At 30.5% G+C, this 18,274-nt stretch overlaps 2 protein-coding genes across 2 annotated transcripts; one reads left to right on the forward strand and one right to left on the reverse strand.

Moving 5' to 3' along the window:
- The first annotated feature begins 7,295 nt into the window (after positions 1 to 7,295).
- LOC106424249 (aluminum-activated malate transporter 7) lies at positions 7,296 to 13,004 on the forward strand. The gene is made up of 6 exons (XM_013865002.3): positions 7,296 to 8,177; positions 8,420 to 8,560; positions 8,929 to 9,201; positions 9,738 to 9,859; positions 9,951 to 10,094; positions 10,661 to 13,004. Exons 1-6 carry the CDS (start codon positions 7,976 to 7,978, stop codon positions 11,255 to 11,257), a joined length of 1,479 nt encoding a protein of 492 aa, XP_013720456.1. The 5' UTR covers positions 7,296 to 7,975; the 3' UTR covers positions 11,258 to 13,004.
- A 3,701-nt stretch (positions 13,005 to 16,705) lies between these two features.
- Positions 16,706 to 18,028, reverse strand: LOC106424295 (protein CLAVATA 3-like). The gene is made up of 3 exons (XM_013865042.3): positions 17,431 to 18,028; positions 17,306 to 17,352; positions 16,706 to 17,137 (listed from the first exon to the last, which is right to left on the reverse strand). Exons 1-3 carry the CDS (start codon positions 17,492 to 17,494, stop codon positions 16,964 to 16,966), a joined length of 285 nt encoding a protein of 94 aa, XP_013720496.1. The 5' UTR covers positions 17,495 to 18,028; the 3' UTR covers positions 16,706 to 16,963.
- Between the last annotated feature and the right edge of the window lie 246 nt (positions 18,029 to 18,274).

Consider the following 18,274-nt stretch of genomic DNA (forward strand, 5'->3'; position numbering starts at 1 on the left):
CAGTTACCGGTATAAGTCGTCGAACGATTTCACAAATTTCAAGACCGGAAAAAGTACACAAGCTCACATGTAGTTCTAACCTTTTATGCTACTTTGATTAATAACTAGTATATTATTAGCTTGATATTAAAAAAATAGTGGCTCTACTTTCAATGAAATTCAGTCTTTATAAACACAATGTGAGGTTGGGAGAAAAAGCTAATATTGGTAGTTACAATACTTTAATTAGCAGCCTTATAATTAAAGTACTTGGTGTTTCACTAATATGTGATGGATGTCTTACTCCATTCCTAATTTACATTCTCCAAAATCTTTCGAGTTCATACGCATTTGTGGATCATACGTAGTTTATTGAACCTCAAGACCGTTTTCCACTAATGTGTGATGGATGTCTTAATCCATTCCTAATTTTACATTTTTAAATATATTATTGAGTACATACACATTTGTGGATCAAAATTAGTCTAATTAAGCTCAAATACAATTGAAACTGTGTGTTCTTTATTACAATATATGTTTTTGCTTTCTGCTTTTACCCTTTTAAGGTACCTAAAGTTTGCTGCAAAAGGTGCATGAACTATTTTGCTCTTGCTTTTAGCCTTCTCTCCGTTGTTAAAAAAAAAAAAAAAGCCTTCTCTCCACTCAACAGATTATTGATGGGATAATCGACAGGACATTATGATTCACAAATTTTCATTATATTTTTTGAGCCCTTCAATTTCTTTCTCACTTTTGAAATATGCTCCCAATACTTTATCAACAGACATGCTAGCTAGAGATATATAATCTTTAAAATAGGTAGACCCTTTTCAGTTGTAAAACATAACCATCAATTGAATAAAATAGCAACAAAGTTAAAACACTGTAAATTTATCTCGCGCATATTTTAAAAATGAATTCATGTACATTGTTTAATTGGTAAAATCATAGATACTTAAATGTTAACTTAAAAACGCCTCTTTATCTAGTGACAAAAAAAACATATATCGTGTTTGAGATATCGAATACTAGACAATATTTTTGGACTCGCATGCATGTTGTGTTCAGGCTGGTTGTGTTCAATACCTTTTTAATTTATGAATACCTTCTAAAACATCTTCATAATTACTTTTGTTGAAAGAAAACTAGTGATCTATAAGTAACTGAAGGATATATATGTCTCAAAGTTGCAGGCCATTTAGAACACCTAAAATGAATATAGTAGATGTGAACAACATAGTAGTTCTACAACTATGGTTTGGTTATGAAGTCGATCATATAAGTGCATTTCTATTTTCTGGAGGCTTATTGAAACCTGGTAAACCTTTTTAGTATACGTACATCCTCCAAGTAAAGAGGACAAAAAACAAGAAATAAAATAATTAATTGTAATCTTTAGGGTTAGTTGACAAGTCTCAACATTTTTCTTTGTATTAAACGTTTGTCGAACAAGGGATGAAACCACAAAAGTAATTAGTCGAGAGCGAAGGGATCATGGAGTAAACGAAAAACGTTCTAGTGTGGCATCGGAGTCACTCGCCCTAGAAAGTGTTGGACAATGTCTTCACTTTATTCATTGTGAAGGTGCATATGTTCATCACTATTTTAGAAATGGTGATTCATTAATTATCAAGTTTAGTTTGATCAGTAAATACAATAAGAATTGAATATTTAAGCGTGTAAGGCTAAAGTAATTTTAAGAAAGCACTAGAAAATGATTCTTAACACGTGAGAGAACCCTAAATATGGAATAATAACTTTTCTTAAGCAATCTCAGTCAACATGGTTTTCTAATTTGTTGGAATACGCCAAGAAAGTTGGAGCCAGTTCATAACACACTGTAAACGTTACAAGTTCTAATTTACTATAAGAGATCAAATTTGCGATCTTTAGTAGAAAACTTATGATTGTCAGTAAACAAGTCTTCAGGGGTATCCAAAGATTAACGCACCAAACACAAGATGGGATCCACGGACGAGTGAATAGGTTAAAGATTTATTAACTGTGGGCAGTCGAGGTACAAGTAGTATCGGAGCGGGTTGTTGTGCCGGCTTAAACCAGGAGGCGGTCCTAGTGCATATTTAGGATTTTTCGCCCTGTAAACGGGGATGGGGATGATTGTAACATCCTAATTTTTGATAATTGTGGTGCATATAAAAGTTTAAAAGAACTAATTTGACTATATATATCATCAAATTATATTTATATTTTCGACAATTTATCTAGAAAGAATTCAACGGTTCAGTATGCTTCAAATGGAGTAATAAAATAATAAATAACATGTGGGAAGTGATTTATGATATCATGTGAGTGAGACCAAACAAACAATAAAATCATATAGTAATTACATTAATTATTAGTAAACAAATTTTTTGAACCTCCAAACTTAGCTCAACGCTGTCACATAGGATGAAACTCATGTACCTAGTGAGCAGATATGAAAACCTATTAACCGGATGCGGCGTTACATCAAATCACCCGATTATATCCACCGTTAAAATTGCACTCAGAAAGTTTTTATTTGGTCATTGAGATGCAACTCAACTGTAGGACAAAACATCAAAAATAAATTTAGAATTATAGTGTCTGATTTTAGGGCGAAACTCATCAAGACTCTACTTCTCAAAGAGGAAGAAAAATGATACTATACAAAGTGGAGTTTGATTCCTTCTTAGTGAGTGCGGTGACTCAGCGCTTGCATTTTCCTTGTCATCCTATTGCGCCACTTCCTACAATCATGAAACCAAGTTAAAGTCCATGACATTTTGCTGTTAAGTTAATGAATTATTTTGTTATCTTTTATAAACGACTAGGTTAAGATCCGCGCCTTGCGCGAGATCAACATTATATATATAAATTATTTTATATATTAAATATTTTTACATATTATGAAATAATAAATATATATTAAATAATTAAAAGTCAGTAACTATTAAATATATAATTAAACTGGTGCGGACATATAAATAAATTTTATTAATCCAAAAAATATATTTTTTGATATTTGATAGGATATGTTATTAAATTTAAATGATACTAACATAGATAATATATTTTAGTATATTTTTAATATTAATGTCTATTAAATGATATTTCTACTCATACAGTTTTTTTGATCATTTGTATCTTTTATAGAAAAAAATTTAAATTACTGATAACCAAATTTTCATTGTGGAATTAATAGTTTTAGTAATTTATAATTTAAAAAAATATAAGTTGTCAATGATCGTTCAAAACTTTTATCAAAAAAATTGTTCAAAGTAAATTTTGAAACTAAAATATTGTATTTTATAGTTTAATTTAAAACGATATATATATTAATATTAATAATTAATTAAATTAGACTTTTTACTTATATAATTTTGGTAATCATTTGTAGTTTGTCATAACAAAAATTTTAAACCATAGATCATAAAATTTGAATGTGAGACTTTTAACAGTTTTAGTAATTTATAGCCGTTTGTAAAAATTCAAAATATAACATATACATACAAATCTAAATTTTTATTATATGATTATTGTGGTTGTTTAATTTATTTAATAGTTTAAAATTAAACAAATATGATAGAAGATACAATATTTTTATCAAATCTTTATTATTCAAAATCATTAATTGTCATATATACTTTATCCACATTAGGCAATTCCATAAATTTTATTTAAGGAAATAATAAAGTACATTAATGATGAATTTATTGTTAGTTTAATAAAAAACTTATCATATAATTAGATGGACCAACATATTTCTCTAATGATTCTAATAATCATTCTATTGATGACATGTGGCTACAAAAAGAAGTTGTAATGTTTCTCAAATAATATATAGGGGATTCTTGATATGTTATAAAGGATAAAATCTCCAGTCTTTGTTTGACATTAAAAAAAATTAAGTATAAAGATTTATTTATTTTTTGCTTAACTTTGGTGCAAAGATTAGTTGATAAAAAGTACTATAAAGATTTGTTTTATTCATGAATTAACGAAAGGTGGTTTAATAAGATCTAGGGCATAAATTGCGTCCTCTTCTTAGGTTTTGGGAACAACTTGTGGTTCTGTATCCCATTATCAAATATCAAATCGATTTGTCAAGAAGTTGGGTATAAGTTCAATTTTAGAATGTTGCTACTTGTACCTTTTGATTTTATTCAAAGATAACTCATATACTTTTAATACATGTAATCCATATGGAGTTTTAAGTATCATTGTCCTTGTATTAAGATATTTAGTGGCCCTCCTCCCTGCGACTTTTTCTCTTTCTTGTATAGCAATGAATTCGATAAGAAGAAAGTTAGTGAGGCTTGTTTCACTAAGCTATAGTCCAAATTTTAAGATATTAAGATTCCTCGATTGATTTTTCAAAAGGTTGATCTTACTTTTTCTAATTTTTGGTACAGAGTAGAGGCTGCAACAAGTTGTGCTAACCCAGTGAGGCAAATGAAACCTGAAATATGTTAGAGGCCTCAAATTAACCTAAAGATATTGGTTACCATGGCCCATCCTTGTTTGTACAGTATCTTCATATACTATGTAACCTTTTTTCGAAACTGTATATATTATGGAACCTGATATTTTTGTTTTCCTCTCTTTTTATGCTTGAATCAAGATCAGACATACATATTTGACAAAAAGACATATTAGAATATATTATTCTACTTTAGATATTGTTGGAGACGTATTACGATTCATCTGTACATAAATATTTTAAATGTGTGTTTACGTAGTATTTTAAAATCGTACGATATTATTAAATTTATTAATAATTTATGGGTTATAATAAACTAAACATATATGTAACAAAAATGTGCTGTTCTTACGATTTATAATAATTTCCGCTCAAATGTGGTCTTAAGTCTTAAAAGACTGCAAATTAGACATTGAAAAAAAATAAAAACGATTTTGCAGAGTTTTTATTTTTAATATTATATATACGTATTATTATTTATTTGCATTATTTTACATATTATGAAATAATAAAATAATAATATATATGAAATAATTATAAGTCTGTAACCATTATATATATAATTAAATTGGTGTGTATAACTAAATAATTTTATCGTAAATAAATTCAAACAAACACTTTTCTCTATTTTATATGATATATAACTAAATTTCAATTATTTTAACATAGATATATAGTATAATTTTAGTACGACTATTTATTATGAAGATTCCTACTCATATGGTTTTATGATCATTTGTATTTTTATTTTTTTTTAAATAAATCATTTATAACCAAATTTCAGTAGGAGATTTTTAATAGTTTTATTAATTTATAATCATTTTTTAAAATTTTAATTAAAACATATAATGAAAAATATAAATTTTATTTTATGGCTAATGTGATTTTTAAATTTATTTTAATAATGTAAAATTAACAAAACTGATAGAGGATACACAAATTGTATTCAAATATTTATTATTAAAATTATTAATTTTTATATATGTGTTAATCACATTACTTAATTTCGTAGATGTTATTTAAGGAAAAAATAAAAAATCTTTTTTATACATTAATAATTAATTATGTGATTAGTTTAATGAAAAACATAATATATATTTAGATAGACTAAACATAAATTGTAAAGACTATAAATCATTATGGTAATGTCTCATAGCTAAAAGGTTGGTAATGTTTTTCTTTTAATATATTATAAATTTTTCCTTATAATTTATATATATAAGGGTTTTTACCTTATAACTTATATATAAATTAAGGATCATAAATCCATATTTGGTCTGCTAGGGCTCATCGTCAACCGTCCAGCCTGCGACTCTGCTAAAGACCAACCTTTGGTAATAAATGTTAATTAAAGTGTAAAACATCAATCCTAAGCGAAGATGTGAATTCAGGAACAAGAACTCCCTACCTTACAACCAAGTGAGCTATTAGCGTTTTCTTAGTTTAAAACATACGATACGATTAATATTGTTATCAGTCTGAATCACACAGCAAAACATATGCATCAATTAGTTAGTGGGGCCGGTTGACAAGAGATATAGGACTCCACAAATGGATAGAGGCAATGAGATAGTTTTTAAGAGTTTCTTTCTCAAACGTTCTTCAAAAGAGTCTTTGGTTTGGAGATCAATAGCATTGTAAGAAAGAGGGTCTACTTATATCTATATATGATGCAGGATAGAGCTTCAAAGAACGAAGAAGCAACCAAGAACCCTTAACATTAGCAGAATGGCAAATTCTAGAGAAAATAATTAGTAAAGGTTTGATTGGTATAAACGCGATGGATGTTAGTGTGGAAGTTTGCGGAAGCACATAGTTGCTATTTCAAATATTAAGTGATTTATACAACTAGTGTACCGGTTGGGAATATGTATTTCATTCACGAAATAGCTATATTTGATTTAATAACGCTCAATAATAAAACAATAATATAAAATATATAATATAATTACAAAATATTAAAATTATATTATTATGGTAAAATATAATATGTAACTTAAAATAAGTAATAATAAAAATAATATTATAAAATATTTATTTTCATTTATAACAAAAGGTGGTTTTATAAGAAATAGGGTAGAAATTGGACGCTCTTTCTAGTTCTTACGAGCAACTTGTGGTTCTGTATCCCATTATCACATATCAAATCGATATGATAAGAAGTTGGGTATCAGTACCATTTTGGAATGTGGCCACTTTTTATTATTATTACAAATATAACTCATCTACTTTACTACATGCCATGACCCGATCCATATGGGTTTAAGTATTAGTATCCTTGTATTAAGATATTTAGTGGTCATCCTCTCTGCGACGTTTTCTCTTTCTTGTATAGCAATGAATTTGATAAGAAGAAAGTTAATGTTGTTTCACTAAGCTATAGTCCAAACTTAAGATATTCAAGATGCCTCGACTGATTTTTCAAAAGGTTGATCTTACTTTTCCTCATTTTTTGTGGACTAGAGGCAGCAAGTTGAGCTAACCCCATTGAGGCAAATCAAACGTGAAATAAATTAGAGGCCTCAAATTAGCGTAAACATATTGAGTACCATTGCCATCTATGATTGTACAATATCTTAATGTTTGTAACGTAAACCTAATCCAGATAAGTGTGTACGTGGATACTTCATTTACAAACAATTGTCGTGGTTTATGATCTCAAATTGATTATTAACACATGTGTTTAGATTTTTTGCAAGCCGCATAATGTATATATATGATTAAACTCGATTTATAATTTATTTCAATCTATACTTGAAATTTGAGAACTGAATTCACATGAATGAATTTACAATATTGTTTAATATGGGGAACAAAATCTTTTTTTTTTTTGAAACACTGGGGAACAAAATCTAACCATGTGAAGTTACAATAGTTTAACATGGAACAAAATCTAACAGTGAATACTATGCATTCATATGTTGTTTCATCGCACATTCAACTTTAGACGAACGAGAGATGAACTTTTCATGAAATCTAGAAAATTTAATAGCATTCATTTATATTTAAAATTTACCATCATGCACTTCAACATTGGGTTAATTCTTAATTGATAAAATAAAAACAAAATGAGACGAGACGATATTTATTAGGTAAATGCCGTTCCTTCGCTGCTTGCTTTGCTTCAAGTTCCCGAGAACTGCTTCGATTTCGACGGATGGATAGTAGTACCTGAAAAGGAAAAACCGTTACTGGGTAAAAGGCAGGTCCTTTATTCGTTTTTAGGAAAGCAAGTAATATGTTTCTATTAAAATTAAAGTTATAAGCTAATATTCATCAATACTTGAAAAGTATCTATTATTTCAACAAAACCAATGCTAATTGTTTTGATAAGTTGTCTACGAAAGCCATGATATTCATAATTTATTATCATTATATAAGCTATCCATCATATTATATCTTTTCATTCTCCTTATAAATATGCTTGAATATCTACATAACATGTGATATAAACCCACAACAAACGCCTCCTCTTTCAGCTTCTATCTCTCTTCTACTGATAACAAAAGGATCAATTGAGACAGATCGATAGAAATGGAAAAAGTGAGAGACCTCGTCAGAGAAGGGAAGAGAGTGGCAAAAGAAGACCCCAGGAGAGTTGTTCACTCTTTCAAAGTGGGTCTTGTTCTTTCCTTGGTCTCTTCCTTCTATTATTACCAACCTCTCTACGACAGCTTCGGTGTTAATGCAATGTGGGCTGTCATGACCGTTGTTGTCGTCTTCGAATTCTCTGTTGGTCCGTTTTCTCATTCTAAACTTAAGATCTTGTTATTTAGAGGTTTATCCTTCATGATCCTCAACATCCTTTTTTTTGTCCACGATCCTCAACATCCTAGAAATAAAATATTGGCTGATCAACTACTATGTATTGCATGCATGCCATGCAACTCATAACAGGAAATAAAGTCTGGATAACAATCACTTGTTATAGTTAAATATTTCATGTTGGTTTCCGTTTTATAATGAACTTATATGTAGGGGCCACGCTCGGGAAAGGACTTAACAGAGTAGCGGCAACACTATTTGCGGGGGGACTTGGTATCGGAGCTCATCACCTTGCGAGCTTGTCTGGCTCAACAGGAGAACCCATTCTTCTCGCAATTTTCGTCTTTATACAAGGTAAGTTGTATATATATCAATAAATTAAATATAACGGTTAAAACATTCTTTTTGTTGTTGTTTGTTTCAATGTTTAGTAAGAAATAGTAAGAAACATAACTGTATCGTTTTTTTCCCGTTTACATAAGCATAGTTGGATGCAACTTTAAAAATCAAATTAAACTGCAACATTTTGAACTAAATTTGCATCTTAATTATAAAGGGAAGCATAAATATTTTTCAGCAGTATTTTCTAAACTTGATTATATATATATGATTATTAAAAATGAATATTTTTTCTTTACATGTAACAAAAATTGACATTTGTACAATCACAACCTTAAGTCATTTAATCAGACTAATGTTTTTTTTTTTGCTGGATTCTTCAGCGGCCTTGTCGACATTTGTGCGGTTTTTTCCGCGGGTGAAGGCGAGATATGATTACAGTCTGTTGATATTCATACTCACCTTTGCGTTGATATCAGTGTCGGGGTTCAGAGAGGAACAAGTTCTCGTGTTGACTCATAAGAGAATCTCCACTGTGATCATCGGAGGACTCAGTTGTGTCCTTATCTCCATCTTTGTCTGCCCTGTTTGGGCAGGCCAAGATCTGCATTCTCTCCTCGCCTCTAACGTTGAGAAACTCTCCTTCTTTTTGCTAGGTATATCCTCTAAGTAATTTGTTCTGATTAAAATAGTATAACTCTTTTTAGGCTGGTTTGGAACACTGGATACTTGCTAGGTACTTTGCACTTGGCCACGAGTCTTTTTCGTGGGAATTGTGTCAAGTTATCATACCCGCTTCCGTATGCTCGTGGTTGACTAATAAGAATATGTTAGATAGTCTGTTAAAATTCTTTAGTTATAAGAACTACAATTTTCTTATAATTATCTGTGTTAGGTACTACAATTTTTTGGTGGTTTTTAAGAGTAACTTTATAAGATGTGGCATGTAACTAAATGGTTTTGTACATTTGAAATTCGGTAGTTTGTGAGAGTACACGAGGAAAGATTTATTCAAATAGCTTTTTGAAAAAAACATTTATAATGTTTTTCTTATATATGATTTTGAAAAGTTTGTAAAGCTAGGAAATTAGGTTAGTCGAGGACATGTTATTTTCATCACATATAACATGACATGAAATAAAAGGAATGGTTATTTTCATCATCAAGAAAAATAAATGTTGGAGATTGGCAGAATTTGGGGACAAGTATTGTGAAACGGTAAAAGATGGTGACACCAAAGAGGTTGACAAACGCAAAAATGATTTTGACAACTACAAAAGTGTTCTCAACTCAAAAAGCAATGAAGAATCTTTGGTGAGTGGTGATCCCTGATTTTTTCCTTCTTGCTTTCATTTCTTACCACTATAACTAGACTCATCATTAAGTTTGTCGTTTTCTTATATAGGCTAATTTTGCTAAATGGGAACCTGGTCACGGCCAATTCCGATTCCGCCATCCTTGGAAACAATATCTATCCATCGGTGGATTAATCCGACAATGTGCTTATCGAATTGATGCCCTGAATTCATATCTAAATGCAGATATTCAGGTAATTGTTTCACGACATCTTCGTAAAATTGGAACTCATCAGAAACTTGTTCTTGAATCAGCGTCTTATGAAATAAAGAGTTCAGGAAATGCAAGTTATATAAAAGCTATTCTTTAAGCGGTCGAAAAAAACAAAACGAGATGCTTAGGCCCAAATTAACTACCAAAATTTTGTTAAAACACTGATTGGTTTTTATTGATTAAGTTACTAAAACTCGAAACAATATCCAAACCAAAACGGATTAAATATATATAATCTAAGCAAATAATCCAAAATCTATTAAACTTTATATTATAACTTACAAATATAATTTTAAATTATCATAGTTATGTTATATTTAAATTTAAAACAGTGATAAAATGAAGATTTATAATTATTTTATTACATTTTTAATATCTTTTACCAATATTTGACCGACTGCAAATAAAATTGAAATTTAGACACTAATCTGCATCACAAATGGTTTCATTTTTTATAAAATTCATAAAACCAAGATTAAAAAATACCACCCCTTTTCTTTATCCCGTGATTATCAAACTGATATTGTTTTGTTTATAAACTTTCAGGTGTCAATTGATATAAGAAAGAAACTAGAAGAACCGTTGAGAAGAATGAGTTTGGAATCAGGAAAAGCAATGAAAGAAATGTCAGTTTCGTTAACTAAAATGATTAAACCATCTTCTTCCGATGATCATGTCCGAAACGCACAGTCTGCCTGCAAGTCTCTCACCAGCTTACTTCATTCAGGCATCTTGAAAGAAGTTGAGTCACAAGAATTAATCTCACTTCTGACAGCAATCTCCTTGCTCATTGATATCATTAACCTGACCGAGAATATCTTGGAATCTCTACATGAACTTGCATCAGCTGCAAGATTTAAGGACAAGATTGAGTCGCCTATTTTTGCCGAGAAACCAAATTCCAAAAGCATTGTTTGTGGCTGGGCGACCAAAGGCCAAGATGATCATGTTGTCACAATTGTTAACGATGATTGTTGTAATGGTAATACATCAGAAAAGGGTAATCGCTCGAACAAGGTTTTGATCCATGAAAAACATGAAGATTGTGTACATGAGAAACATGAAGATGATGATGCACATGTAAATTCGAGTTGTGATTCTTGTGGTCATACTAGTCTTCGTGTAATTGTAGAATGTAGATAATGATAATCTTTCATGTTTTTTTTTTTTGGAACCCAATAATCTTTCATGTATTCATAAGAATTATTATTATTTGCTTAAATCATAAGAATTATTTATCGATAAAGGATTCTTTTGAGCTAAGAAAAAAATTGTCAATGAAAAAGAAATTTACTAATAAGAACCAATGCTTAAAACAGTCAAGAGTTGTGTGCTAAGCTTAGTGAGAATAAAATAGTCTATACACTAACAAAGAACACCAGAGGGAGATAATTCAAAGTTTTGTTTCTCGCCTTTTCTACTTCCGAAACTCGTCTCCAAATCAATCAACGGCTTTTATCAGTTTCCCGCTATATAAAACAAAACATAGGTTGTGGCCGAGAAAATTAGAATTAATAGGTGGAAAATAAAAAAAGTGGAAATGAGAGAAAAAATAAAACTGGAAGAGAGAGAGTAAAGTGGAGTAAATGTATTTACTCTTATTTTAGTTAGGTAAAATTGTATGTGTATTTTACTCTTTTTTAACAGTGTTTAAAGAAAATGGGAGGAAAATGATTTTCACTTGATTGGATAAAAAAATAGAGTAATTCAGCTGAAACAATATTTATTCCACTACATTATCGCTAATAATACTTTTCAGTCAGAGCCATAACACATATATGGATAAAGTTTTCGATATTGTAACTCGGTCTAAACAAATATTTCTTTGTAAAATGCTACCCACTTGCATTCAGCTCGAAGAACCTAGTAATCGGCATTTCTAAATGAAGGAAACATCTTCATATTATCACTTGAAAAAACTGTTTACTCCAAGTCCGGGTCTGTTAATCAATAAAATCGTTAAACTAAAACAAAACAATGGTTAAAATCTAAAACAAATGTAATAATTGTATGGAAAAGTTGTCTTTGGTTTAGTGGTTGAATCTTTAAAGTGTAAACCCTTTCACCAAAACCAAGATTCGAACTACCCTTTAGAAACAATTTTTTTTTTAAATGTAATAACTACTATATCATTTCTCTCAATTCTTTCATACAGGGACTTGATGAAATAACAGCAGATGTGGTTTAGAGGAAAGATGAAGAGTGTGATTAGTAAATATAAGAAGAAATGAGAGTAAATGAAAGAGTGAAAATCAGAAAAAAATGAAAAAAGTGAAAAATGAAAGAAAAAAGTATCCAGAATAAAATTATATCTCTAACATAACTCAGAATAATATTTAGTGTGTCTTTTCCTATTTGTGCACAGTACATAGAGTAAATAAAAAAATTATATCCCACTTGATTGGTAACATTTTAGCTCAATATAGAGTAAATATTGATCTAGAGTAAAATTTTACTCTATTAAACCTTTCAATCACACCCAAAATTTTTGTTCTTTTGTTATCGTTTTATTTCCGATAAAATTTCTTCCTTTTATTGCTTGATTTCAATTTTTTTTTTTGCGTTTTCCGAATGAATCAGCCTCTAATTCAAAATCAGATAAGAAGCTTATCCAAGAATAAAAAATGGACGACAAAAAAAAATCTAAGCATCACTCCATAGATAAAATGGATTATCACGTTTCGACACATTTAGTACCTGGCTGGTTCAAACGCAGGTTGCGGTTGCGAAATTTTGCGGATGCGGGTGGTTGCGGTTTCTAGCGGTTTTAAGAGATTTGTACGACTGGTTCTGCGGTTAGAAATTAGTGCGTTTGCGGAATATCTATGACTGGTTAACTACTAAATACAATAGCGGTTAAATAATAAATTAACAATATTTACATTTTATAAAATTATAAAAATATCAAAAATCATAATATTATAATAAATATAAAAACATATTTAGAAAGTTATAGTTTTAAATTTTTTAAAAATTAAAAATAATATTTTTATTTTAAAATTTTATAATATTAATTAAAATATAATAGATATATTTTCGTATTTTTATAATTCCAATTTAAAATTTTTATTGAATATTTTTATTTTTGTATTTATAGTGTTTAAAAAAATTATCCTCCCGCAACCGCATACGTAGATCTACGCATACGCTAGTTGGAACCAGCTTTTGAATTATGAGGTTTAGAGCGGTTTGAAACCGTTTAGAGCGATTTGAGTGATTGTTGCAAAACGCCAACAACCGATATCAACCGCAAAAGCTGCGTTTGCGGGTGGTAGCGGAAAAACCAGTCGTACCCTTTAATTAGTTATTTTAAACTCATATTTTTTTGTAGCATTTCACATTAATAAAAAAATAACTGGTTTGCAGTTATGTAAATTAGTTATTTCTTGTTTAATAGCATATGAAAATTTTTTGACTGGTGCATTCTTTTTAACTAGGGGCATTGCCTCCGCGTAAGCGCAGAGTTGTGGACAGAGTTCTTGTTTCGTCTCAATATTTGCTAGGGTTATTGTAGTTGTGAATTTGCGTTTTGAGTTGTTTTTCAAGTTTTTTTTGTTATAGGGTTAGAGTTGTGATGATGAGCTGTGTATGCATTGTTCTCCACTTATGAATGACTAAATTGTGTTAGTAATGTGATTGATATAGTTCGTGGTGTTGTTTGTTGTATCACTGAGACTTATTGTTTGTTCGTCTTTTTAATTTGTTTTTTTGTACTATTGAGAGAACATAAATTATATTAAAATTGTTGAGAGTACATTTTGTTTCTGGATATTTTTTCTCCAGTTTAGTTGTGTGTATTAATTAATAATGTTTATTATCCTTATTATTATTGTTATATGTTTTTATTTTATTTTTAAACTTGTTGCTCTTACCGGACCTTTAAAACAAATACATGAAAACTTGTAAAAATAACTATAAAATGAGTGACAGTTCTGAGTATTTGAGCCTTAATGGGTTTTAAACGGATTTATGTATTTCTCGTAAGAACACAATAACATTGGTCTCTTGACATTGGACATGTAAGCTATTTTTATAAGACAAGATGAGTGAGCAGGTGGAGATGTTGTTGCCGTCTTTGTGTCTGTCGGGATTGTCTCTTGTATCTTCTGGTGTGCCTGTGTTTGTTTATCTTTTATTTGATGGGTAATATGTAAACAAAAATCATTGTTAGTTGTATATATCAGAATTCGTAACTTACTCTCCTTTTTTGTTTAGGTAATTTCACTGATCTTGGTTGTCGTCTTCGTCTTTTTCGTTGCGAAAGTAAGTTTGTAAATTGTTAAATAGCTGGTCGTGTAGTGTGTATTTGTTTAGTTGACTCGAAGTATGTGTCGTTGAATTTTAGTTGAAATGATTGGTTTGGTATATTTGTTTTGAAGTTTATTTCTAAGATTAAACAAAAAAGAGAGGTGATCATTAATGATTTGTCTCTTTTGGAATTCTACTTTTTGGTGTTTTGATTGTTTGAGTTGTTGTGGTTTCTTTTAAGTTGTAAAATAAAGGTTTGTGTAAAATTAGTTTGATAAGTAAGAGAGATAAATAGACGACCACAGATTTTGGGTAGGAAATATTTTTGATTATTGATGTTAGCACAATATAGATAATCATATAAAGGGAATTGTGTGTTGATTGTTTCTTACGGATCAATGAGGAGACGGATAACAACTCAAGTTGTTTCTTTGGTAAGGTCAGAGCCCTGGACAGAATGGATTTGTCCAACCACATCTGCGAGTTTAAATATCAGTTATGATATCGAAACATAATATAAACCCAGATGCAATATGATAATATAGCTGAGAGTTCTAGGTTTGTGTTCGCAATCACTTGCAAATTGTCGAACAGTCTAATTATGACTGGAGATTGATCTCAGGAGCACCTGTGATGATTTCATCAATAATAGTTGGTGAGATGAAACAAATGAGGAATGAATGGTCAGTTATCTTGTACATGCTTGAGCACCTAGCAAACTCAAATCGATCGACTTTCACAATGGAACCGTCTTTCAAAGATGGCATGTAGTGATTAGCACGTACGATGGGAATAAACCCATGAATCACGAAATCTGCAAATAATATTATTCAACAAAGAGTCAGGAAATTAATTAAAAACAATTATATTAAATAAGTGTGATAAATCAAAGATTAACTTACCTTTTCATCAATGAAGAGAACCGTGATTTCCATAAACTCAATGTCTTTCTTGAAGTTCAGAGAATCCCAGAAGCGAGGAGGTTTGAGGCTATGCTCTGACTACTACGACCAAGACGGAGAGACTCGAAGGTTGAGTGACGGACGCCTGGGACGCCGCTTTGAGGAACTGGAGAGGCAGAGAGAGACATGTTTTAGAATATGGTTAAAACTAAGAGGAATCAATGAGTTTTGTGTAGATGCAGATTGAGTTCATCAAAGATGAGAATCATATATATAGGGTTTACAGAAGGGCTACAAATCTGGAACATTTATGATCAAGCGATTTAAGATGGGGAGATGAAGAGTTCACCGGTGAAAAATAGATTATGAACATACACACGGCACAACTCTGTAACTCAGACTTGTCAGAGACAATGATGAAAAGAACTCTAACTCATGTTAAACGAAGACAATTTACAATATGGAAAAACTATAATTGTTGTTTTTTCATATAACGTGATGAATCTCATTTAAAAATGAAACTCATAATATACTTGTAGGCCCGACCCACAAAGAAAACCGAAGAAGCCAGGGTTTCCGACCTTCATAAATATATATTAGTTTCGACCATCAATGTACAAAGTATCATTTAGTTTGGTGGTATAAATGTTGGTGTTTAAATCTCAATAATCCGGGTTCGAGCCATAGCCTTGACATTTTTTCACACTTTTTAAAAGTGGGGTCCACAAAACGCTGACGTGACGCGCAAAAACTCAATTATTATAATATAGATTTTCTTGTTTCTGTTTCCAAAAAAAAGATATGGAAATATATCTGCTTGATTTTAAAGTACGTATGAAAATTCTCGTTACACCAAAACAAGTTTTGGGATGACACTGGAGGAAAGAACGAAATTGACGATAACTCTAGTATTATTTCCAGCAATTATAAGAACATGGAACGCCTGTAATAATAGTGATAATTTTCTTATAACACCGATTTAATAAAAATACAATTTAAATTGTATTTGAATGATACGGAAAAGTGAATGGATAAAGCCGTAAGCGATCTTTGAGGAGGGCAAAGTGGTGACGTGAGCGAAATCGCCAGTGTCACATCTCAAGTGTCAGTCACTTTACTCTTCTATACCAATAATATCGTATCATATAGATTTGGTATCATTAAGGATAATAATTAGCTCTCTAGGTTAGTTATTATGCCATCACAATATCGATATTTTCATACTATTAAAAACCATGTGTGTCGTATGGTTACTCTCCTCCACAACGGTAGCCTTCGATACAAGTTGTGACTACAAATGGTCATCTTTGACACTGACACTGCCTGTCACTGCCGATTCCATTTATACTTCCCACAACATCATATCAACTCATCATCATCATTACTATATGTTTTGATATAGTTATTACTGTCATTTCCATTAATTAGCTGCCTTGACAATCGCAAAAGTACTAATACATTCCCCAACGGCATATAATATTGTCTTGAAGAAGTTTTTAATTTGTCGCCAATACATCAAAATGCGGTTCCTAAATAGATCCATGGGAAACAAAAGTGGTGCTTATCTGACATTAACTATCATCACAACCTTAGGGAAAGCGAGGGATAAAACAGAAAATCCCTCAACATGAAACCGATTAAACAGCAGAGTTAATTTACAATACGAAATACATAAAAAAAAAAACAAAAGAAAGGAGGTTTAAGGGATATGAGAGTCGGTTCGTGGCTTTCTTGGGGGGTTCACATGATGGTGCAAAGGGTCAGGTCCTGAAGGGACAGTCCTTAGCTCTTCATTTAACCCGAAAACCTTCTCCTTCTCTTCTTCAATTCGATTTGCTCCTCCCCATTCATTATCCTTCTTCATTACCATCATCTGCCAAATCAATCACCATTTTAGTATGTATCATAGCAAAAACATGCACACTGTAGTATATTCCAAACACGAGATAGATGTCCGCGTGCGCGTACGTGTTTATAACAATACAGAAATGATATATATATATGTGTGTGTGTGTGTGTGTGTAAATGTTGAGAAGCAAACCTTGCGAATGGGAAGTGCATGAACATTGGCATTGGCGTGAGTGATATCTGTAGAAAACATTGTAATTGTAAGGATATGTGAACATGAGCGATATATATACAGAAGAGAGGGAAAGGGGAAGAGACCAGAAGCACCATGCAGGAACATGAGGCAAAAGAGCAGCAGTAGCACCAGAGTCCTCGAATCCATTTTGTAGAGAGAGATAGAGTATATAAAAGATAGAAGTTTTGTTCTTTACTCTGGTAATGAGATAAGAGAAGGGGGGCAATCATTTATAGGCTGCAAGGAGGAGGAAGGGGATATCGTTTTTTTATTTTATGGTTGCTGTTAATATACATATATGATATAATATTACGGAAATATTCATTAATCGACTGCCTCGATGAGCATAAAATTATACATGGAGAGGGCGCGTGAACTTGTTTTTAGACTTTACGATCACTAGATCCTTTCTCCGCGCGGATAATATATTTAAATTTGTTATATTTATTATTTTTATTTGTATATGAATTTTTGTATATTAAATTATATATAACTAATTTTTAAATTTTATTTTTTTTTATATATTTTTAGTTTGAAGTAAGTATTTCTATTATATGTAACATAATTAACTAATAAAATATGAAGAATCAAGTCCGAGATTTTAGAGTTATGTAAAAAAAATATAATTATGTATAGAACATAAATTATCTTATTTTAAAAGATCGAAATTTCATCTCGAACAAATTCACGAAAAGGAAAAGTACTCCAATAACCTACTTAAAATATAAAACTCCATCTTCAAAAAAAAACGTACTTAATAATATTTTTTACGTGTAATAGTTGAAAACTGACAATTGAATGTCGATCCAAAATATTATTTTAATATATCTAAAGGTAAAATATTAATTGTAATAAACAAATTTTGAATTTTGTAATATTACATGAATTAGAAGTCTTTAAAATTTAAAATCTATTTTATTAACCAAA

Source organism: Brassica napus, chromosome C4, assembly GCF_020379485.1.
Source record: "Brassica napus cultivar Da-Ae chromosome C4, Da-Ae, whole genome shotgun sequence".
NCBI classification, from domain to species: Eukaryota; Viridiplantae; Streptophyta; class Magnoliopsida; order Brassicales; family Brassicaceae; genus Brassica; species Brassica napus.

Bases quoted from the DNA above. Each gene is read 5' to 3' on its own strand.
- LOC106424249 (XM_013865002.3), top strand. From the start codon at position 7,976: ATGGAAAAAGTGAGAGACCTCGTCAGAGAAGGGAAGAGAGTGGCAAAA. The intron at 8,178-8,419 runs GTCCGTTTTCTC...ACTTATATGTAG, and splicing joins CGTCTTCGAATTCTCTGTTG to GGGCCACGCTCGGGAAAGGA. The intron at 9,202-9,737 runs GTATATCCTCTA...GGAGATTGGCAG, and splicing joins ACTCTCCTTCTTTTTGCTAG to AATTTGGGGACAAGTATTGT.
- LOC106424295 (XM_013865042.3), bottom strand. From the start codon at position 17,494: ATGGATTCGAGGACTCTGGTGCTACTGCTGCTCTTTTGCCTCATGTTC. The intron at 17,353-17,430 runs GTCTCTTCCCCT...TGTTTTCTACAG, and splicing joins GTTCCTGCATGGTGCTTCTG to ATATCACTCACGCCAATGCC. The intron at 17,138-17,305 runs GTTTGCTTCTCA...TTGATTTGGCAG, and splicing joins ATGCACTTCCCATTCGCAAG to ATGATGGTAATGAAGAAGGA.